The sequence below is a fragment of the Panthera onca genome, chromosome X, assembly GCF_046562875.1.
Source record: "Panthera onca isolate mPanOnc1 chromosome X, mPanOnc1 haplotype 2, whole genome shotgun sequence".
Taxonomy (NCBI): Eukaryota; Metazoa; Chordata; class Mammalia; order Carnivora; family Felidae; genus Panthera; species Panthera onca.
In genome coordinates, this window is record NC_138357.1 from 70447869 (window position 1) to 70471591 (window position 23723).

The 23723-nt window shown below is 38.7% G+C and overlaps 2 protein-coding genes and 1 non-coding gene across 14 annotated transcripts in view; 2 read left to right on the forward strand and 1 right to left on the reverse strand.

The window, feature by feature from the left end:
* The window catches only part of PHKA1 (phosphorylase kinase regulatory subunit alpha 1), a 171045-nt gene extending 154020 nt beyond the window's left edge, over window positions 1–17025 (forward strand). For 2 of the 5 annotated variants that reach the window (XM_081793100.1, XM_081793103.1), the window contains 8 exons: window positions 1711–1812; window positions 2711–2826; window positions 2964–3002; window positions 4770–4820; window positions 7837–8001; window positions 10606–10659; window positions 12781–12981; window positions 14400–17025. In XM_081793100.1, the coding sequence (XP_081649226.1) occupies window positions 1711–1812; window positions 2711–2826; window positions 2964–3002; window positions 4770–4820; window positions 7837–8001; window positions 10606–10659; window positions 12781–12981; window positions 14400–14573 (902 nt within the window). In that variant the 3' untranslated portion in view covers window positions 14574–17025. The remainder of the gene's footprint in view (window positions 1–1710; window positions 1813–2710; window positions 2827–2963; window positions 3003–4769; window positions 4821–7836; window positions 8002–10605; window positions 10660–12780; window positions 12982–14399) is intronic. The other 3 variants (XM_081793102.1, XM_081793104.1, XM_081793101.1) reach the window with 2 other exon arrangements.
* Window positions 680–786, reverse strand: LOC145714714 (U6 spliceosomal RNA). Its single transcript, XR_014136933.1, has one exon. It is a non-coding gene; the product is annotated as a U6 spliceosomal RNA (small nuclear RNA).
* A 4538-nt stretch (window positions 17026–21563) lies between the features above and the next one.
* HDAC8 (histone deacetylase 8) overlaps window positions 21564–23723 on the forward strand; it is a 230250-nt gene continuing 228090 nt past the window's right edge. For all 8 annotated transcript variants that reach the window (XM_081793494.1, XM_081793493.1, XM_081793496.1 and 5 more), the window contains exons 1-2: window positions 21564–21999; window positions 22521–22573. In XM_081793494.1, the coding sequence (XP_081649620.1) occupies window positions 21775–21999; window positions 22521–22573 (278 nt within the window). In that variant the 5' untranslated portion in view covers window positions 21564–21774. The remainder of the gene's footprint in view (window positions 22000–22520; window positions 22574–23723) is intronic.

Sequence of the window (23723 nt, forward strand, 5' to 3'; positions counted from 1 at the left end):
TTTGTTTCCCTTGCCTCAGGAGACACAGCTAGAAGGAAGTTGCTACAGCCAGTTTCAAAGAGACTACTGCCTATACTATCTTGTAGGATTTTTATGGTTTCAGGTCTCACACTTAGGTCTTTCATCCATTTTGAATTTATTTTTGTGTCTGGTATAAGAAAGTGGTTCAGCTTCATTCTTCTGCATGTCGCTGTCCAATATTCCTAACACCATCTGTTGAAGACACTTATCTTATTCCCATTGAATATTCTTTTCTGCTTTGTCGAAGATTAGTTGACCATATAGTTGAAGGTTCATTTCTGGGTTTTCTATTCCATTCCATTGATCTATGTGCCTGTTTTTATGCCAGTATCATACTGTCTTGATTACTTCAGCTTTGTGATATACCTTGGCCCCTAGAATTGTAATGCTTTCCTTTTCTTTTTCACGATTGCTTTGGCTGTTTGGAGTCCTTGTGGCTCCATACAAATTTTAGGATTGTTTGTTCTAGATCTGTGAAAAATGCTGGTGGTATTTTGATAAGGATTGCATTGAATGTGTAGATTGCCTTGGGTAGTATAGACATTTTGACAATATTTGTTCTTCCAATCCATGAGTATGGAATGTCTTTCCATTTCTTTGTGTGCTCTTCAATTTATTTCATAAGTGTCTTATAGTTTTCAAAGTGCAATTCTTTTACCAAAATGTGGAACGCTTCACAAATTTGCATGTCATCCTTGCACGGGAGCCATACTAATCTTCTCTGTATTGTTCCAATTTTAGTATATGTGCTGTCAAAGTGAGCACTAACTGATATTGATAAAGTCCAGTCTTCTCATTATTCTTCATGATTTCATGGATTCATATCTATTCTCTTTTTAGTCTCTAGATTTCCAGACTGAGAAGTGTTTATTGTTTTAGTCCCTCTGTATGTATACATCCATTGCTTTTCTCTGACTAGCTTTCAGTTCCATATTTCTCTTTACATTCTTCCCACCTTCAAATAAAGATTCTACTAAGTTCCCTAATGGTGTGGAAGGAGGATGAAGAAGAAATCAAGAATCTGATTAGCCCATAAACTGGATAATCAGTCTTTAAATTATTAAGAATCTACTGCAGGGGCGCCTGTGTGGCTCAGTCAGTTAAGCTTCTGACTTCAGTTCAAGTCATGATCTCGCATCTGTGAGTTCAAACCCCATGTTGGTCTGTATACTAACAGCTTGGAGCCTGGAGCCTGCTTCAGATTCTCTCTCTCTCTCTCTCTCTCTCTCTCTCTCTCTCTCTCTCTCTCCCTGCCCCACCCCACCTTCATGCTTGCGCTCGCTCGCGCTCTCTCTCTCTCTCAAAATAAATAAATAAATTAAAAAAAAAAAAGAATCTATTGCAGTATGCAGGGTGCCTGGGTGGCTCAATCAGTCAAGCATCTGACTCCTGATTTCACCTCAGGTCAGGATCTCATGGTCCTGAGATCAAGCCCCTCATTGAGCTCCACACTGAGCTTGGAGCCTACTTAAAATTAAGATTCTCTTTCTCTCTCCCCCTACTCTAAAAAAGAAATCTATTGCACTATGAATACCCGGACAGTGTGGTGCTAAGAATTTATTTGTAATTCTATTTTTCCAATCAATCAAATAACTCAGAAATTCTAAGAAAGAAAGGAAATAGAGAACAAAATAGGGTGGGTATGTCAGGCAAATTGTGGTCCTCTGTACTAACATTTCTGATAACTAGCTGAGGAAGCCACAGACGGCCTGATGAATCTCAGTCCTTCAGCCATGAAGAATCTCCTGCATCACATTCTCAGTGGCAAGGAGTTCGGAGTGGAACGAAGTGGTAAGATTGAATAACCGCATTTCCATTTTAGAGTGTTAGTTTGGTCTCGTTTGACTTTAAAATGTTTTTCTTTTATCAGAGGAAACTTTCCCCCAACTAAATAGAACCCCAGTATATGAAACAGTTAAAAGCAAAGCTGTCTTCTGGAACAAGATTTGGAAACTACTGTATATGTCTCTTTTTTTCTCCTTAAATGATAAATCAACTAAGTGGATTGCCATCATCTTTTGTTTTTGCACTGTTCTATCGATTCCTTTACATTATCCTGAATTTCTACTTTAGGAAAACTGACAACCCGTATCATTTGAAACTTTCTTGTATTCCATTTGGCAATAATTTAATAGCATTTGCAGTGGTGTGTCTGGGTGTATCAGATATATCAGATATATCCTTTCACCTGTGAATTCACATACATCTTAAGGTCTATTGCAAATTAATCCTCCACTTGGCACTTGGTGGTTTGGCAGTGGTGTTTGGTGCCAAGTACCTAAAACAGAGCAAATGAAAAAGGTTATCTTTCCTGCTCCACTTTTAGGCTTAGGATAAATAAACATGTAATTTCAGTTGGATGGGTCCTAGGCCTTTGAATGGTAAAAGAAAGTCATAAAGCACTGCTTCTCAAGCCTTACTGTGCATAAGGATCATGTGGGGAACTTGCAAAAGTACAGACTGATTCAGTAGGCTTGAAGTTGTACCCAAGATTCTACTAACAAGCTCCTAGGTGACGCTGATGCTGCTGGTGTATGGACCACACTTTGAATAGCAAGGTTATATAGTGGGTTATTTTCATTATTATTATTAACATAAAAGGAGGACATATATCTAAGTCTTCTAAGCATGGTGGACAAAATTATTTGAACCTGATTATCCTCTCTGTTTAATCTGTCATGCTATGTAGTTCGTCCCACTGATTCAAATGTCAGCCCTGCTATTTCCATCCATGAGATTGGTGCTGTCGGGGCAACCAAAACAGAACGAACTGGGATAATGCAGTTAAAAAGTGAGATAAAGCAGGTAAGACATCTTGGGATATCTCAGGAGATTAGCTGGGATATTGTCATGTTAAAGAACATTCTTTTGGAATTGATCTTTGTTGGGATTGTGTATTTTGTTTCATATCCTGTGTTTAATTGGAGCCATTTATTTTTCAGGCGGAATTTCGTAGACTATCTATCTCAACTGAGAGTCAGGTGAAACAACTAGGGATCCTTTAACATAATTTAACCTGCCTTTAGTTCTATATAACATGCATGAGCTCATGGCCTTTTTACAAGTAAGATAACAAACCACAGAGTAGCTTGATTCTCCTTTGTAGCATTCATTTTATAGATAGCTTTCCTTTTCTGGACCAAACTGTTTTGCTAATTTTAGGAGGAAAGTAATTTGTTTCTGTTAGCAAGAAATTGAAACCCTGAGTTCCTCTTATTAGAATTAACATGTAATTTTGGAATTAATTTTCTCTATGCAACTAGACTCCATTTCCTTACGTTTAAGAACAGGTACTAGAGAGAACACCAGATTGGATGAGGGCCTTTTTAAAAATCTAGTTTCTTGGGGCTCCTGGGTGGCTCAGTCACTTGAGCGTCCTCCTCTTGGTTTCTGCTCAGGTCAAGGGATCAAGCCCCATGTCAGGCTCCATGCTCAGCATGGAGCCTGCTTAAGATTCTCTCTCTCCCCCTCTGCCCCTCTCTCCTGCTCACTCTCTTTCTCTCCCTCTCTCCCTAAAATTTAAAAAAAAAAATCTAGTTTCAGGTATTTCCCCCAAATTAGATTTTTATCATTGTCATGAGAGAGGTATACAAAAGGTGTTGTGGATACATAGAGGTAAAACATTGAAATCATTCGGGGAGCTGATGGGAATTATCAGACATCATACTGTAGCCTCTTACTCATTTTCCTTGCAGCTGAGAATAGATGAATTATTATGCTCTACAAAGAAATACTTAACACAAACTTCCATAGCTTTATTCAAAACTCTGGGAAATCATGTGATTTTCAGAGTCTCCAAATTGAGAAGGTACTGATTTGGTCTCCCCTAGTAGCACTTTTTATGAAAATCTTAAAACTACTCCTCCTGACTTATGGTAGCTTGCAGTACTAAAGCACATCCAGAAGAGGAGAGACAAAATGGAAATTTTTTGTTGGAGGTTTTATGGGAGTCAGAACCATTTAGGACAAGAATGAGCCAATGCTTGAAGTTTAATTTGAAGGAAACTTTTCAGATTCATATTATGCAAGGGTAAGAACTGAATGGACTAATAGGAAACTGTTAACTACTACAGGTTTTTTCACAGATAATTTGGATAACCTGAACATTTTCCTATCTGAAAGGTGAAAGAACTATGTTTCATACTGAGGAGTTAAACTGATGTTGTTGGTAAACAGTCCTTGTTTTGGCTGAGAGTGATTGGCTAAATATTTTTTTATAGTTGTTTATAGGCACACAGTATTACTTACAAGTTCATTATATATTTAGAACTTGAAGCCCGTGTTCCCAGCTAGATTAGTACGATATTAAGGACTTGACCTATCCAGCTATATCATTTAATTCCTTTTTACACATCCACTACCTATAGGAATTCAAGAAAGGCAAAATCATTAGGACTATAATGTCAAGGATTGAGAGACCTAAATTTTCATTACTTTCTAATTTCTAATTATTGATTTCCATCCTTACTTGCCTGTCTGGTATTTTGTATTGTTCTAAACCCTTTTCTCTACCACTCACCAATGCCCTTTTTTCTGATCATGGGAAAAAATATTTTTAAAGGCAGTTTTTCTTTACCTTTTACCATAGCTTCTGGAGTAAGGCTATTTCATCAGCTTTTTAAATAATAACATGCTGGCTAGTTACTTGAATAGTCTGTAATTTTACTCTACTAATATGTTTTTAAACACAAATAATGTTTGCCTTGCCTCATCTCTTCTAAAATCTTATTTTCTAATTTTTTTTATAGTCCAATGGTGGTCATCCCTTGGGTATAGATTTGACATCACCATCTTTTCTGGTAACTGCTGTTATATACCATTCACAAGTACTTTGAATATGCTGTTATATAAGTCATGACATATACTGACTGAAAAGAAAACCAAAATGAATCAAGAACTAAAATAACTATAAATCAACTTCATGTATGGGGGTAAAATCTTTCCATTCGTTTTCCTACAAGGGGTATCAAAGGGGGTTCAGCTCTAGCCTCTTTTCCATTTCAGAGAAAACAAAATTCAATTTAATAAGTACTTAAGTGTCTGTTTATGCATTTATTCTTTCAACTAATATAATTAATTGCATGTATACTAGGTGCCAGGCACTGTACTAGATGGTATCAGCATCCCCTGGGAGCTTCTTAGAAATGTAAAATCTTGGTCCCCACCCTAGGCCTACTGAATCAGAGAGGCTTGGGTAAGGCCCAGCAATCTGTGTTTTAATAAGCTTTCCAGGTGATTCTGATGTACTTTTAAGTTTGAAAGCCACTGGATTGGCTGTTATTCTGATTAGTAATGTACTTAGTAAATATTTATTGAGTGCCAATTTTGTACCAGGCACTGGAAATACAATAAACAACAGAACAGATATGGTCCTTGCCATCATGAAGTTTACATTTTAGGAAGACTGATTTCCGATTAGATTTCCTTGGTTTAAACCAATGTAATGGCCTCTGACTTCAGATTTCTTAAACTGAAGACATTAAGGCAACTCCAACTTTTTTGTTGTTTGTTTGTTGTTTGTTGTTTTTTGTTTTTTTTGTTTTTTAAGGTTGTATTAGCTATCATGGGTCCCTTTAATTTCCATGTGAGTGTTAGGATAAACTTGTCAATTTCTGCAAAGAACCTAGTTAGGATTATGATGAAGACTATAGATAAATTTCAATCTGTAGATAAATTTAAAGGGTATTGCCACCTTAACAATGTTAAGTCTTCTGATCGATGAACATGGGATTTCTTTCCATTTATTTAGGTTTTTAATTTCTTTCAAAATGTATGGTAGTTTTCAGAGTATATGTTTTATACTTCTTTTGTTAAATTTATTCCTAAGTATTTTATTCTTTCAGATGCTATTTTAAATGAAAGTTTTTTCTTAATTTCATTTGCAGATTGTTGATTGCTAGTGTTTAGAAATTACAAGTGATTTTTATATTGATCTTATATTGTACAATTTTTATATTGATCTTATATTGTACAAATTTTATATTGATCTTATATTGTACAAATTTACAATTCCTTATATATAAGATTATGTCATTTGCAGATGTAGTTTTACTTTTTCCTTTCACTCTGGATGTCTTTTATTTCTTTTCTTGCTTAATAGCACTGACTAGAACCTCTAGTGCAATGCTGATTAGAAGTAGCAAGAGTAAAAACATCTTTGTGTTATTCTAAACTATCCTCTAAACTTAAGAGGAAAAACATTCAGTCTTTGACCATTTGTTATGATGCCAGCTGTGGGGTTTTGTAGATGTACTTTATTAGATTGATGAAGTTCCCATCTGTCTCTAGTTTGTTGAGTGTCTTTATCATGAAGGAGTGTTAGATTTTATTGAATGCTTTTTCTGCATCTATTAGGATGATGTGGTGTTTATCCTTTATTCTCCTGATGTGGTGTATTACATTAATTGATGTCTAGATGTGAAACCTTGAATTTCTGTAGTAAATTCTATTTCATCATGGTGCATAATTCTTTTCTATGTTGCTGAATTTGGTTTGCTAGTATTTTGTTGATTTTTGTATCTATATTCAGAAGGGATATTGATCTGTAGTTTTCCTGTGATGTCTTTGATTTTGGAATAAGGGTAATACTGGCCTCAAAATGAGTTGGAAAGTTCCTTCTCTTTTTTGGGGAGAGTTTGTTAGGAACTGATAATTAATCTTTAAATGTTTGATAGAATTAACCAGTGAAGCCATCTGTGCCTGAGTTTTTCTTTGTGGGAAGTTTTATAATTACTAATTTGATCTCTATTATAGATCTATTCAGACTTTCTGTTTCTTCTTGAGTCAGGTTGGATAGTTTATGTCTTTCTAGGAATTTGTCCATTTCATCTAAGTTATGTAATTTGTTGACATATGGCTGCTGATGGTACATCCTTAGAGTCCTTTTTGTTTCTTTAAAGTCAGAGGTGATGTTCCCTCTTTCTGTCCTGATTTTAATACATTCAGTCTTAACTTTTTGAGGGGGAGCTAAAGATTTGTCAATTTAGTTTATATTTACTGTCAAAGAAACAAATTTTAGTTTCATTGCTTTTCTCTGTTGCTTTTCTATTCTCTATTTCTTTCTCCTGCACTGTTTATTATTTTCTTCCTTCTTGCTTTTGGCTTAGCTTGCTCTTGTTTTTTTCATTGTCTGAAGGTTTTTTTCATTGTTTGGCTATCAATTTGAGATATTTCTTCTTTTTTAATATGAGCATCTATGACATAAATTTCTCTTTAAAGCACTTTCAGCTGCGTCCCATAAGTTTTGGCATGTTGTATTTTCATTTTCCTTTATCTCAGAGTGTTTTCTAATTTTCCTTGTGATCTCTTTCTTAAACCACCAGTTATTTAGAGGCATATTGTTTAATTTCCACATATTTGTAAATTTCCTAAATTTCCTTCTGTTTTTTATTTCTAATTTAATTTCATTGTAGTCAGAGAACATGCTTTATCTGATTTCAATTCTTTTAATTTGATTGAGGCTTGTATTATAGGCCATGAAAGCAACAAACTAAGCCATAGACCAGCTGGAATTTTAACAGAGATAACCAAGGAAAGAGACAGCTAAGAAACTCCCAGGTCATCAGTATTTGTATGGCACTATTTAAGTATCACTAGAGTGCTTTCTAAAAGGATCTAGATTTACAAAGGTTTACATTGTTGCTAGCTACTCATAAGTCTACTAGCTTTACTCTAACCTCTTTATCTTGGGTGTTACACTTAATATGTGGTTTCTAATTCTACTGACAGTGTTTATTATTCACTATGCTATAATACTTTATCAGAAGAACAGAGATAACTTTTGATTTATGTTCTTTCCTCTCCTCTTCTCCCAAGTCACCTGGAGCATCTGTGACTCCAAGTAGTGGGTCCTTTCCTAGAGGTCAACAGACATCTAAAGATAATCGTCAAGGTCAGTGGCAACGCCGAAGAAGGCTAGATGGAGCACTGAACAGAGTGCCAATTGGATTTTATCAAAAAGTATGGAAAGTTTTACAGAAGGTAAGCATAACACATTGTAGATGTATCTTTATTTTCCCACTTGATATCCTCAGTCTCCTTGGCTGAGATATGACTTGACTGTGACATCACTACAATTATATAAATGTCATATGTTCATATGGACAAAACCTAGAAGACCTAATCAAAGAAGTTGATTTATTATTTTGGTATTATTTATGATTTAGTCTCTTTCTATTATTGACACTAAGGTATTTTTTATAAATTAGATTTCAAAAATCATCACTTCTCTACTTTTGCTCATACTTGAACATTGTTGGACTTTGTGATACATTTGCTGCTTATAAAATCTGGTGATAAAGAGCCTGCTTTCTTTGTAGCTATTGTAGAGTGGAAATGTTATTTGTAGTAATGTGCTGACAATAGAGTAAAACTGCTGCGGTGTCTGAGGAGTTAGTGTAAGAAGCTGTTCTATTTTTTCTTGGATGAAAACTACTAAATAGATGCAAGATTATAATGATTTTAATGACCCAAAGCCTTTGTTGGTGTGACCAATTTTTGTTTTTCTTTCAAAGGCCTAGCTTGCCAAAGACATTTAAGAGGACATCACACCAGTATGATTGTGACAGATTTAGAGGGCCAGGAAGACCATGGTACTCATTCATAGGTCTCATTTATAGTCTCTTAGGTGGTACTTTCTGCTTCATTGCCCTTAGCAAGGACCTGAAGAAGATTTCATTCAGGGCTTCAAAACCTTAGTTATGTTTCTCCCCTTAGCACAATGATGTTCTTCCAGGGACCAAAACAGGTGATCTTTTGGAAAGGTAAAAGTTGTTTCCTCAGACTAGTAGCTCTGGCAATCTTCTTTTCAGAGAATATTATTAAAACTCTCCATCTAACTTCTCTAGCACCCTGGTCACAGACAGATATTTTATCTCTACAGCTATGCCTGGGTTATGGAAATTTGATTTCACAGACATGTAGTGGGTGCTGTTCTACCCCAGATACCATGGAATGTATCTGTTTTTATCATCAAGAAGTTTAATCCATAGTTATCTTCTTAAATTGCAGCTATAATGTAAAGCTGAAATGTATTATGATAAAGGTATAGAACCACAAGGTCTTGCAAATACAAGAACAGGAACATTTAAATATGACCAGGAAGATTGAGTATTTTATGGCAGAATCAAAACATGGACTTGGAATCCTAATATAAGAGGACAAACAAATGCCCTCTTTTTTAATTCCATTCCTTTTAGAATGAATGTAACATACTCATCACATTGGCACATATGTTTGCAGGCTGGTAATTCTCCGTACTAAGACTGTTATTTGGCATAGGAAACATGGGATGGAAGTGTCAGGTACCAGAGCCAGTAAACCTGCTGGATTGGAATCTTTGTCTGTGGCTTAATATATGTTGTTTTAATTTGTTTAACATCTAAAATGGCAAGTCCTTAATGCCCATTGCTTTTTAATAATTGAGTTGATTGTAAGAGAGAAGATAAAATATCATTCATTTATATTTTCTGAGCATCTGCTGTACGCTAGGCAGTGTCCTAAGTGCTCATGGTGATACAGCAAAGAACAAAATAGACAACAGTCTATCCTTATGGGAGCTTAGATTCTGCTATTCAATAAATAATAAACATAATAAGTAAATTATATAGAATTAAAAGAAGACAAGTATTGTAGTAAAAGTACAGCAGAGTGAGGGCATCAAGAGCACTGATGTTCGGGGGCGGGGGATGCTTAACTAGAAAATGTAGTAACTGCTGGGTGCCTGGGTGGCTCAGTCAGTTAAGCGTCCAACTGCAGCTGAGGTCATGATCTCACAGTTCGTTCGTGAGTTTGAGCCCCACGTCGGGCTCTGTGCTGACAGCCCAGAGCCTGGAGCTTGCTTCTGATTCTGTGTCTCCCTCTCTCTGCTCCTCCCCTGCTCATGCCCTGTCTCTCTCTGTCTCTCAAAAATAAATAAACATTAAAAAAAATTTAAAATGTAGTAACTATACAAGTCTGAAAAGTATGTATTTTGAGGGTTTTTATTCTTCAGCCTAAAAGTCTTTCTGAAAGCCTATTTGTGATGGGTCTGGGACCTAGCATGATATCTTTTCTGATAGTCTCTGAATCTTTGGGACTAGTCTATCCCAGAAGGTAGACCTTCTCTATCACTTCCACTCCTTTAAATTGAGGGTAAATCTTGCATCTACTGTAGCCCAGCCCTGCTTCTTGCCACATAATAATCATAAGCCCTTGTCAAGGACACTTGGGTTGCAGGGCCTTTCACTGGCCTGTGATTGTTCAGCATCTACCCCATGAAGCGCACTTAGAAATACTAAGTGTCGGGGTGCCTGGGTGGCTCAGTCGGTTAAGCGGCTGACTTCGGCTCGGGTCATGATCTCGCGGTCCGTGAGTTCGAGCCCCGTGTCGGGCTCTGTGCTGACAGCTCAGAGCCTGGAGCCTGTTTCGGATTCTGTGTCTCCCTCTCTCTGACCCTCCCCCGTTCATGCTCTGTCTCTCTCTGTCTCAAAAATAAATAAACGTTAAAAAATAAAAATTAAAAAAAAAAGAAATACTAAGTGTCTCCTTACAGGCTCCCATTTATCAGCATATCCTTGGTGACAACATGTTTTTGCTCTTTTGCAGTGTCATGGACTCTCTGTAGAAGGTTTTGTTCTTCCTTCTTCAACCACTAGAGAGGTGAGATTCTGTGTCTTTCACATTTATGTGATTGATGGTTTATGTCACTAAAGTATTTCAGTGATCATTTTTCAACATAACAGTTCTATGACTCTAGGTCAACTAAACATGAAGTGCAGTTGAGGAAAGGAGAGAATATTTTTTAAAAACAGAATAGGAAAAGAAATAGAATGGGAACATTAGAGAGTAATTATGTATTACATTAATTATATAAGGACAGCCCCCTTTTGATGGTTAAGTTAGGCTGGTTTATGTGAGTATTGCCAGTTAGAGAGGGCAGACAAGATAGAAATCTAGAAATGGATGACCTCTCATGTCCCCATCCTTTTCATCCCCACCTTTCTCTTGTAGGATGCTTGTAGACTATTATATTATGAACTAGTGGTCCTCAGCTCTAACCATATGTCATAGCAACCTGAGCTCCCATCTCCAATTTAGTGAATTAAAATCTCCAGGGATGGAACCTGAGCATCTGTACTCTAAAAAAAAATCCTTGGGGCACCTGAGTGGCTCAGTCAGTTGAGCGTCCAACTCTTGATTTTGGTTCAGGTCATCATCAGGTTGTGGGATTGAGCCCTGCATCTGACTCCAACATGAAGAGATTCTCTCTCCTTCTCTGCCCTTCTCTCTCTCTCTCTCTCTCTCTCTCTCTCTCTCTCTCTCTCAAATAAACAAACAAGCAAACAATCCTTAGAATGAGTCTGATATATAACCATGGTTGGAAAATAATGCCATGAACCACAGACATGTATTATTGGGTGCTTTTATATTTCCCTTTTTGCCCAATCACATAGGTATTCTAAAGAAATAACTTTTATACAAAGCCAACAAAGGAACTAGAATTAGCAAATTAGGAATAGTAAGATTGGATGGTAGAGCATTCTCAAAAACACTGGAGTTGTTGTAGGCAATGGCTGGAGGGGCGAGTGCAGAAAGCTAATGCTATGCCTCAGAGCTTCACTCTTGCCTCTAGGCCTCTTCTCTAATAAAGAACACTGTGCCCTCTCTGTCCTTTCTCTGCTTTTAAGCAAGATTGAAATGTTAATATAATTAATAATAATACATGGTACCTTTAAGAATCTTCAGAGTACCTTTACACATTCTTTAATTTGATCTTTAAAACAGGTATGTGAGGAGCACCTGGGTGGCTCAGTCGGTTGAGCGTCTGACTTCAGCTCGGGTCATGATCTCGCAGTGGACGAGTTCAAGCCCATGTTGGGCTCTGTGCTGACAGCTCAGAGCCTGGAGCCTGCTTCTGATTCTGTGTCTCCCTCTCTCTCTGCCTCTCCCCCGCTCATGCTCTGTCTCTCTCTGTCTCAAAAATAAAGATAAACATTTTTTAAAAATTTTTAAAAAACAGGTATGTGAGACAGCTAAGGAAGGGATTGTAGTTTCCGACTGACAAATAAGGAAACAAATTTAGGGAAATGAATTGTTCAGGGTCCTAGAACTAGTAACTAACAAAGACAGGACTTGAACCCTGGTCTTTAGGGTCCAAATATATATATTTGGGTCCATTATATACAAGGTCCATTATATACTCAATACAATTTTGCCAAAAATTATTCCTCACTGCTCTTCACCCTAAAATAACTTTGTATTTCTTCATGCCCATTTTAATCTAACAGTATATAAATGTTTTACATAATTCTAGTCATCCTGTACATACAGTTTTAAGTTCTACTTAGATTTTTCCTGTATATACAGTCATCATATTTATTCTTTTAAATGACTCTATAAAAACCCATGAAGTTGCTGTACCATAATATGCCATTTATTTACATGACCATTCCCATGTTTAGATTACTTTTAGTTTTACATTTGTGACTAATGCTGTAAACACTCTTGCACATAGGGCTTTTTCCCTCACTTGAATTATTAACTTCGGATAAACTCTCAAAAATAGGATTGTGAGTTAAGGGGCATTGACACTTTTATCACTCTTGTTATGCAATGCTAGACTGCATTCCAAAAAGATCAGACCAATTTACTCACTCAGGTACTTTGAAGGAGACTGAGCTGCACTTTGGCTATAGTGCTTTTCCTGCCTTTCAGAATAGGTGATTGATAACTCCTGGATGACGGGCTCTTAGGAATTGATTTTCTTTTTCTCTATTACAGATGACTCCAGGCGAGATTAAATTCTCTGTTCATGTGGAATCTGTCCTGAACCGTGTACCTCAGCCAGAGTACCGCCAGCTTCTGGTTGAAGCCATCCTTGTCCTCACCATGATGGCAGATATTGAAATTCATAGTATTGGAAGCATCATTGCTGTGGAAAAGATAGTGCATATTGCTAATGACTTGTTCCTTCAAGAACAGGTAGGCAAGTGGCAAGCCTGTTGTTTTCTCAAAGGGGAATGTCTGACACTAACCTAACTGCATTCAGAGCTCTTAGTGAAGCCAAGGTCACTTTCTTGTGCCCTCTTCCTCATAGCTCTTTTCTGGGCCCCTCTGTAATGGCTCTGAGCTCTGTTTGCAGAAGTTGGCTGCGGGACGGCCTCTGTCTTTCACCAAGTGTTTTTGTGATTGTGTGAGATAGTAAAGTTGCCTGGAATTCAGGAGGCTTTTATGCTTTTCATCATATTTCAGTCTTCTTATCACATGGCTTTTTATAGCAATAAGGACTTAAGAAGAGACAACTGGATAGCATATCCTTTTTGGGCTATTAAGGAAAAGAGAAGATTCAATTTTGGCTTGGTTTTGTTTTGTTTTTGCGTTAGCTACTTACCTATAGGAAAATATTAAAGTGAAACTTTTAATTCTACATTTAAAAACTTTTTCTTAATGTATCTTCTTCCAGGACATTAACCATGTTTACAAAATGCAGACTATTGAAAGCTTTCCAAATGTTTCCTAGATTAAGAGTAGAAACACTAAGGTGAAGTACATGCCCTGTCATCAATAGGAAAATCTCCAAAATATGTAATAGGTGTTTCATTCTATTACTAGGCACTGTGGAAAAATGCGAAAAAAAATCAGAAGTACCCAGGACAGTCCTAATTTTAAATATTCTGGATTGCTGTTAGTCTGTGTATCAGACAATATGATCCCTTTTAGGCATAGACTCTAGCTTGGAAAGTGTACAGTCTATTTGAACTAAGTCTACTTAGAAAGAAATAATCATCAAAAGCAAGATAAAATAATATGTGCTGAAATCAGTAGTACTGGAAAGATTAGGACCCAAGTCCCTCTGGGGTGATTTGTAAGTATTAACATTTGACTCTTAACAGGTACAACTTGTTTAATTAACTGTTATATTTAACTTTCAAAATTCTGAACAATTAATATTTTAAAAGTAATGTCATCATGAGGGCACCTGAGTGGCTCAGTCGGTTCAGCTCAGGTCATGATCTCATGGTTTGTGGGTTTGAGTCTCGCACCGGGCTGTGCTGTCAGCTCAGAGCCTGGGGCCTGCTTTGGATCCTCTGCCCCCACTCTCTCTCTGCCTCTCTCTCTCCCTCTCTTTCTCTGTCTCTCTCTCTCTCAAAAATAAACATTAAAAATGTTTTAATTAAAAAAATAATGTCGTAGGATGTGGGTATCTAGGGAAAAATGTACATATAGAAACTCACATTCAACATTTTGTGCATAACCGATCCCTTCCTACCAAAACAGCCTAAGATTCAACTAGCTGGTGATGGGGAGGAGGCTCTGAGTAATCCCAATGAGGACTTTAACTAGTAAGATTAGTAATTTTTCCTTTCCCCTGTGTTCTCCTACCCTTAAAAACCAAACAGAAAACCCTCGGGGCAGATGATACCATGTTGGCCAAGGATCCTGCGTCTGGCATCTGTACTCTTCTGTATGACAGTGCGCCCAGTGGCAGGTTTGGCACCATGACCTACCTCTCCAAGGCAGCTGCCACCTACGTACAGGAGTTCCTGCCTCACAGCATCTGTGCCATGCAGTGAGGCCTCTGGGCCCTGGCTGCAGGGAGCCTTTTGACAGCTGGTTCCTGCCTCGGTTGATCATGCATGGGACTGAAATGTGTTGGCCTGATCACTCCTACCCTGCCCCTTTCCATCCCATCCCACCCAAGAAGAATGAACTTTTCTGATCCACTAACTGCTTTCGAAGTGAACCTCTGCCTGGAGGAATATGCCCGCCCAGGCACTCTGTAGTAGGCCTTAATTCTTTCATGGTTCATGGAAGTTTGCATGTGTTTTTATCCTCCAGATCTGTTACAAATTTAGTTTCCTAACTACTGTTTGCAGAGTAGGTATTAATAATAACTTATGACTGAAGTTTGGAAATTTTTCTTATGTGTAGTTTCATTGTGTGAATGAGTGGTGGGTGCTTTGGGACATTGTTTCAAGTGGGGAAACCCTAAAGTGTTGGATTTTATACTACCACAAATTGGAAATATCTATTCTAAGTGCCTTTTCTTGGGAAAGGAGAGTACCAGATCATGGTTTTCTTCATTACTCACATGTTGCCTCACACTGAGTGACAAACGCCTTTCTGTATAGAATTACTGTCCCTGTTCTTGCCTTCTCTGTATCTGCATACATAATTTCTACTCTCCCTTTGGTGAAATATCAAAAAATGCAAGTGCAGTGTCTGTATTTAAGAATTTTGATATTAGCAATTGAAATCACCTTTTCTGAAGATTGCTGGTGCTCAGAGACGTATCTGTAGCAGAAAATGCAGAAAAACCCAGGAGCCAGGATCCCAGTTCCAAAAAGGAAGGGAAAAGAGATGCCTGCAATAGTGTCTTACACCTAGGGAACAGAGAGGGAATCAGAGGTAAGTTAGTACCCTGAAGAGAGCCTTGTGCACCAACTTTTGCCTCAGAAGAGTGGGCCAACACACAACATGCAGAATAATTGAAGTCTCTGTCTTTGGCAAACAGGAATCCAGCAGTCAAGTCTATAGCTGCCTTCACAAGCAGTCCTTCCTTGGTGATCCTTACCTGTCTCACTCGCCTACTGACTTTTTACAGCATCCAACCCCCCATCCACCACCAACTCCCTGTCCTCCCATCGGTTCTTAAACTCTTTCACTTACATCTTCACTCCCTGATTCTAGTGTTCATATCTATGTGTATTTTGATATCTGTTGGCATATATCTGTTTCTTATAAATAACTGCATTCGTGTGTGTGTCTAAGCATACACGGGAATTTTTCTGAATGTAAGTAGTTTCAATGTGTCTGTATATCTAGCTGTATCTACATTTGGCAGCCTATGTAAATATGTGTTATATGGATGGTGGTGACCGTAGCCCCCAGGCTGACACACCAAGAGTAATGGAGGAATCCTTAAGTCCTTTTCCCTAGTCCCATGTTTAGGTAAACTCATTTGAAGAATGTTTCTCCTAACTTTCTTAATTGAGACTGCTGTAACAAAATACTGTAGACTGGGCGGCTTAAATAACAAACATTTATTTCTCACATTTCTGGAAGCTTAGAGGCCCAAGATTGGGGTTCCTGCAGACTCAGTGTCCAGGGAGGACCCTCTTCCTGGTTTGCAGATGGCCACCTTCTTGCTGTGTCTTCAGATGGCAGAGAAAAGGGGGACGGAGGGTACTCTAGACTCTTCATAAGGATACTAATTTTGTTATGGGAATTCTTCCGTTATGACTTCATCTAATCCTGATTACTTTCCAAAGGCCCCCACCTCCAAATCCCATCACCTTGGGGATTAAGGCTGAATCCCCAATGTGAATTTCAGAGGGGTACAAATATTCAGTCCATAGCACTTTCCTTCTCCTTGTTTATGTGTAAAGAGTCTGCTAATTTACCTGTTTGCACTCAGGTAACTTCCTACTTCTGTCCTTTCCTTTCTCTCAGATTTTTCAGATTTTTCTCCAAGAATGGGGCTGGGGCTAGGGATCTCTCTAAACGGTTCTTACAGAACCCATGACAGTCTTTTGAGTGCATGAGTAAGTGAGCACAGTAAGTAGGGTGATAGAAAACAGAGTGGAAATGAGAGAGGATAGCCAACCTTTTTAGAATAGAATGTCTCTCAGAGCAAATGGAAACACACAGTAAGTAGCTTTCTGATTACATGATTTTCTGGTCACTTTATAAAGATAATTTATGACCTGTTCTGACACTGTCTTTTCACTGGCCGTGCATACCCCAGCCACAGGAAGTACATCTGGAGTGGCACAGGTGAAAACCTCTGCTCTCTGCCATGTTAATTTGACTGAACTGACACTGACTGCTGCGTTTCTCTGGGTTTACTAAATTGCCTATCACTATGCTCTCCATCCAGTGGTATTTCACATTTAAAGCAACTTTTTAGAAAACTTGATCTGCATTTAATTCTTTGTAAGCATGTGATACTAAAAGAAACTTTGGACTTTTTTTTAAGCACTTCTGTTTTGAAATTAGAATTAAAAATTGGAATGTCCAATTAAATCATGTCTGATGCCAGTGTTCAAAACTTTATGTGTGTTTTTGTGACTGGGGTTTATTTTGTGGCTCTATTTTACATACTCTGTTTAATTATACAGTACAGTCAAACCTCATTAATTGGGTCAAAGTAGAATTATCTTAATATAGAAATCATATATATTCTATAATATGTTAGATAATATAAGTAAAGAAACACAGTTTTATCTTTCAAATACATACCCACTCAAACTAGGCTCATTAAACTAAAATGGGCTTATTGACATCTTTAGGGGACCTGTACTGATGAATGAATAAGATTTTTACTCAGTGTTACAATTGTGTGCAAATGGGGCTTCTGTACTACCGGAAGGTACTTAACAACAATTTGTTCTCCTAAGTATTATAAATATTTGGCAGAATCCTGTTTATACTACTCATTAACCATCGTGTAACAAGAGAGGGTTTATTCAGTAAGGATGAACCAGTCTCCAATCCCATCCTCACTAATTAGGTTTCACTACACTGTAGGAATTTTACACAACTGGTGGGGCAAACGTTGTCGTTCTTACCCATGGCTCACAAAACCTCTACTGCCTCCCTTTGCACTTACTCAATACCTAATACCTACACTAATGCAGTGGAGATAAATACAGTGTTTTCCACATTTAGTCTTTGTTTCCTATTAAACTTGAGTGACCTTAGGTCTTGGTTTGCCCAGGAAAGTCTCCATGCATGCCTGTTGTCGTGGCATAATTATTAATAGCACTCTTTGTCACTCTTAAAAGTGTCCCAGTTTGGACGATATGGTTGCCCTATATTTAGCAGAAGTCTGATTTCTTTTAAGGCTAGACCTAAAAGCCAAGGACTTGTTCTCAAAAGTACTCTTGAAGTAGTGGTGTGGGGGTAAGGAAACAGTGGGGGGGAGACTTAAATAATATCTCTTAAATCCTAAGCAATATTTGAGTGCTTACCAGATGCCAGACTGTTATACAGGCAGTTAGCATGAACCATCTTATTCTATCTTCATAGTTACCATGTGAGCTAGATACTTTTGTCATTCCCATCTTACAGATGACGGAACTGAGGTGCTGAGCATTTAAGCAAATTGTTCAAGATCAAACAGCTGGTAAGTGGTAGAGCTGGGATTTGAGCCCAAGCAGTCTGGCTCTATAGAGTTCCCATTCTCAACAATGACACTCTTCAAGGAAAAGACATTAAAACAAGGGTCAGTCTGTTGAGTACAGTTGAGGCATCTGTGGGCAGATTGTATGGCACAGTGGGCAACATGCAGAAATGCACAAAGAAGGCAGCCACAGGAGTAGTGTCTTTTCAGTGTGTTTGCTTTCCCTGCTGCCTGCTTCTGCCAGCAAGCAAAGACAGGCAAGATCGCCAAAAGAAGTGGCATAGCCTAACCTGACCTTGCTGGTTTAAAAACTACCTTTAGCAATACTGGTTGAAGAAAGTGAGTCAAGGACCCTTATCCAGGGTCACCACACCAGTACACTTTGGAGCCAAAGTTCAACCTACTTCCTCTGAACTTAGGCCTTCCATCTGCAATTCCAGTGCTTTGGGAAGGGTTTTCTTCCCAAGTTAAGGACTGTATGGATATTAAGCATGTGGAAAATTGAGTTAGGGACCTGTGGCATGGTTTGTGCTCTGTGTGAATCATGAACAAGGGTCCAGCCACCCTGTGAGATTTGCTGCAGGAATAGGCTACCAATTTCAGAGCCTCATTGCAACAATTTATCTTTCTCCATACTTGAGTCATCTTGCCACATTGTGTGTCAAATAAGGATACTGTTTCCACTTTAGAAGTGTGTTGAAGTGTTCGGCTACCTGCTGCTAGATCTGAAAGAACACAGAGAACAATCCACTTTCACATCATCTTATTACAGTCCAGATTTTAGGGTGCCAGCTGGCCAGCCTGTATCCTGTCCTCTTCCTTTCACTGCCTATCCTTGAAGGTCCAGGACAAATCCCATTTCCTCTTTATATTGCCAATCTGTCATGATCTCACCTTTCAGTCAACTCCTACAGGCCCACAGATTCCTTCACCTCTGTCTGTAAATGTGTGTCTTTCTCTCTGATCCTAAAAGCAATTATTCATGAGCTCTAACATCCCTTGATATACTAATTCCTTCCTTTCGCAATCAAATTTCTTCAAAGAAGAAGCTCCACCTGACAGTGTTGGTTAACCCCTTGCAATTGGGCTTCCTCCCTGCCTTGTGTTTTTTTTCTCCTCATAGAGCACCAGTGAGCTCCTATTGGCAATGACATTGTCACTACCTCTCCCTTCTTGTGACCCTCTCATCCCTAGATTTCTGTGAAACTGTACTACATCTGTTCTCACCCAACTATTTCTTCTTTTGTCTCCTTTCTGGCATCTTTTTCTCCTCCTAGCCTCCACAAAAAGTCATTTCCAAAAGTTACACTCTTCTTCCTAGCCCAAAAGATTCTCACCATAGTGTGCGGTAGGCTTTAAAAAGTGACATGGTCTGATTTACTTTTTTTTATTTTTTTTAATTTAATTTAATTTTTTTTTTTTTGGCCCCGAGTTCATTCTGGTGGCTGCAAAAAGACTAAATTGTAGTTCTGCAAAAGTAGAGGTAAAAACCCGTGTGATAGTGCAGAAAGTTCAGGTGAGAGATGACAATGTCAGGACTGGAGTAATGGCATCTCTGTTCCCATTGCCCGTACCCTAGTTTAAATCATCATTACTTTTTATGTGGACCACTGCGGCACTCTCACTACCTCTAGTCTTTCAATAGCTAATCTTTACACCACTCTTGTAGAAATCTTTTTTTTTCTAAGATTTCTGTTTAAATGTCTACTCATTTGCCACAGCTTGAAGTCTGTTCCCTTTAGCCTGGCATTCACAACCCTTCATGATCCAGCCCCTTCAGCTAAACTAGACTAGAAATGTTCTCCTTTATGTTTTTGCTTATGGTATTGATTCTAGTCAGTGTGTCCTCCCCTGGCTCCCATCCTCACCAAGTAAAATCCTGTCCATCCAGTAAAACCATCTCAAATGCCACTGAATAGGAATTCTAGTTGCCATTTATTAAGTACTTAATTCTCAGTTATTAAGCAATCTAAGCCTTCTACATTCATTATCTGACTCTGATGCATTGCATACTGTTTCTTGTGTATTTATGCCATCTCTACAAGAATGCAAATGCCCTGAGAGCAGAAATGAGATTGTAGTTCATGTTGAGAATTGCATCCCTCGCTGTTCTATACATTTAGTTGCCGTCAGATAAATGTTTGGTGAATGACTGAATGATTGCAGAACTTTGAACCAGTTGCTATAGGAAGATCTAAAAGAAGCATAAGGGCTTATATTCTAGTTAAAGAAGACATCACAGGTCTGGGGTGGGGGGTTGGATTTTCCAGAATACTAAGCATTCAGGGAATACTAAATGGAGGATTGAACAAAGTTAGATTTAACAAAGTAATGCTACAGGAATGAAGTTTACATAGTAAAGGGAATGTTCAATGGCTTCAGTGTCAGGCAGACCCGGTTTTGAATTCCTGCTTTTCTGCTTAATAGGTATGTGACACTGAACAGCCATTTGCTCTCTCTCTCTAAACTGCATCTGTAAAATGGGCATAGTACAATATCCTTCATAGGACTTTTGCAAAGATTAAATGAGATAATATAGCCAAATGCATATCAGAGTGCTCAAGAAATGTTTAAAAAGTAAAAAATGCTGAGCTAGTTTTTAAAGGAGGTAAGGATGTTGGATTGTCTGAGGAGTGTTAGCAGGTCACTTCAGGTTGAGATGAGAGGTAGGGGGACTTGGGAATTGGCCAGCTTACATCATATCATAGGGGCTGCCAGGAGCTTGGAAATAACTGATGATAATTCTAAAAGTGCTTCAGGATATTATGTAATGTGAAGTCTCACACTACATAAATTATTTCAGTAACCCTTGTATAGCTCCAGAAGCAAAAGGAGGGAGGGAAGGGGAACTGCAGTTTGCAAACATCACTGAAAGTATGTGCTCACCCCCTCCCACACGAATTTTTAAAGAGTAATTTGACATCAGTGCTTGATTGGAATCTACAAAGCAATTTCAAGATTACCAGCCAGCCTCTTGAAAAATGCTTTTGGCTCTGCCAGAGTGAATTATTGAGGTTTTTAACTCTTACATGGATATGGATTGCTAATGATGAAAAGGAATAAAGTTGCGTGCAAAATTTACTGTGTAAACTTTTCAAATCTTTTGCACCCATTTATTAATCCCTCACCAAAAAAGCCTGTCTAACGTAGGTGGGTGGTGCTGGGCTCTTGGTGGCCACATCGTGTCTATCTTTAAATATTTATATGGGTGTATCTGCAGATTGAAACAATTCACGAAGAGCTGGGCGGCTTTTTTGTTGTTGTTGTTTGCTTGCTTTTTTGTGTTTTTTTGTTTTGTTTTGTTTTTTTAGCGCTAAAACTCACATTCGCGGCTATTTTAGCAATTAGCCCCGGCTCTTCCGCTACTCGAACCCCTCAAAACTACATCTCCCAGCATGCTCTAAAGCTGGTCTGACCTCATTTCAAATGGCCCCGTAGGGCAACAAGGATGGTTAGTTTTGACCGTGCTTATTTGTCCCATAAATTATCGATCCTAATTGGCAGTTATTTGGGCTTTTATATTTGCCGACCTCTCGTTTTTGTACCGTGGTCACTAAATGAAGGGCTTCTGGCCTGGGAGGGCCCATGTATTCTTTCAATTGGTTGGGGAGCTGGGACAGTGTCTCTGGCAATAACGAGAATAGGAGGGAATGTTGACCAGGGAGCACCGCTGCGGCCGTTCAGAGGAGCAGGAACAGGAGCCCGGGCTGAGTCTGAAAAAAGCCGGATCCAGAAGGTGGCTCCGGAACGGCTGGAATTGGAAGATGGAGGAGCCGGAGGAACCGGCGGACAGTGGGCAGTCGCTGCCTCCAGTGTACATCTACAGTCCCGAGTATGTCAGCATGTGCGACTCCCTGGCCAAAGTCCCCAAACGGGTAAGAGAGGTGGGGATAAAAGACCGTGGGCTTTTGGGGTGGGGGTGGGGGCTGTTGGACCGGACGGCATTAGGAAGCTGAGAGGATTCCGGGCTGGGGGAAATCTTCAGCAGAAATTTGGGCAGGTGTGCTAGGCTATGGAGGAAGTGTTCCCTTACAGTTTCTGAGAGCGCCGCATTTATCCGCGGGGCGTCCAACGCACCGGAGGGGGTAGGGGTGCGGGGGAGGGGATGGTACTAGGGGATGGTGGCTCCACTACAAGGGATCCCTGAAGTGGAGAAGACGCTGCAAGAGAAACGTTCCAGCACCTCCGTGAGGCCCGGTGGCTTTCTCCTTAGCTATTTATATACTTTGTATCTATTTTGTCTAAAGTGCATTGCAACTGGTAAGTAAAAAGAAGCGAGGGGAGTTAAAAGTTACTTTCTTTGTTCAGGATGATGAAGTCGATTGTATTTCTCTGAATTAAACATTTAAGAGACGTTTTTCTGCCTTTTTTTTTTCTTTTTTGTTGATGCTTCTAGGCCAGTATGGTACATTCTTTGATTGAAGCATATGCACTGCATAAGCAAATGAGGTAAGTTGTCTTTCTTGAACCGAGCCCTGAAGCTAAGTGCTCCTTAGTATCCTACTTCACAATGGAGCTAATTAGGAAGAGAATAGTCCTTTCTTTCAAAGTTTTTTGCAATTCAGTGTTTGTAATCTGCCTGTAACCTAGTGAATGCTCTTGAAGCATTAAGAAAACTTGAAAAAAGTACGTAAAGCAGTTAAGACCCATTAGAAATAAGATTCTATTACTGGAAGGGAAAGTAATCTAGGGATAGGTGCCCTGTGGAGATTTCAAGGTGAGTACATTAGGGTACTAAAACCCATCTGATGGAAAAGAAATTTTATTCACCTGTGACATGTTCTGAGATTTCTATGTGTTTATTTCTAAGCCAAATCTGAGGGTGTGTGTTCAACTTAAGATTTTTAGACACCCCATCACCATCACCTAACTTTTACAATTAAGCCTGGAGACAAGTCAAGACCAAAGCGAAACTACAACCAGACCAGAACTGAGCACACACTTAAGTGTTGCTTTAAAAAAAGAATGAACTTGCTGTTTATCATTATAAGAATGGATATTTTAGCCCTGTCACTTGTAGGATTATTTATGACATTGTATGGCCAAATAGGTGAATGTCTATTCTGACTTGTGTGGTATACTTCATTTATTCCCCCAGAAGGTAGTGTAATAGGCTTTCAAATTTTATCCTTATTATTAACAAAATCATTTATTGAGTACCTTTTTTTTTTTTTTTTTTTTTTTTGCCCATATGTTTGGTAGACGTGAGAACTATATGCCTTCCATCGCAGTTACTTAACTTTTCCAAAAATTACTTTATGGGCACGTGGGTGGTTTAAGCATCCAACTCTTGATTTCCACTCAGGTCATGATCTCACTGTTCGTGAGTTCGAGTGCCACATCAGGCTCCATGCTGACAGTATGGAGCATGCTTGGGATTCTCTCTCTTTCTCTCTCTTTCTGCCCCTTCCATGTGTGCGCTCTCTCTCTCTCTCTCTCTCTCTCTCTCTCTCTCTCTCTCTCTCTCAAATTAAATAAAATAAACATAAAGAATATTTTAAGACAAACAAGAAATCGATGCAAAGGAGAACTGTCCCATTCCCTTGCTATTAAGCAGAGAGGCTTTCTGTAAGTGTTTGTTAGATAAGAGGAAGGGCAC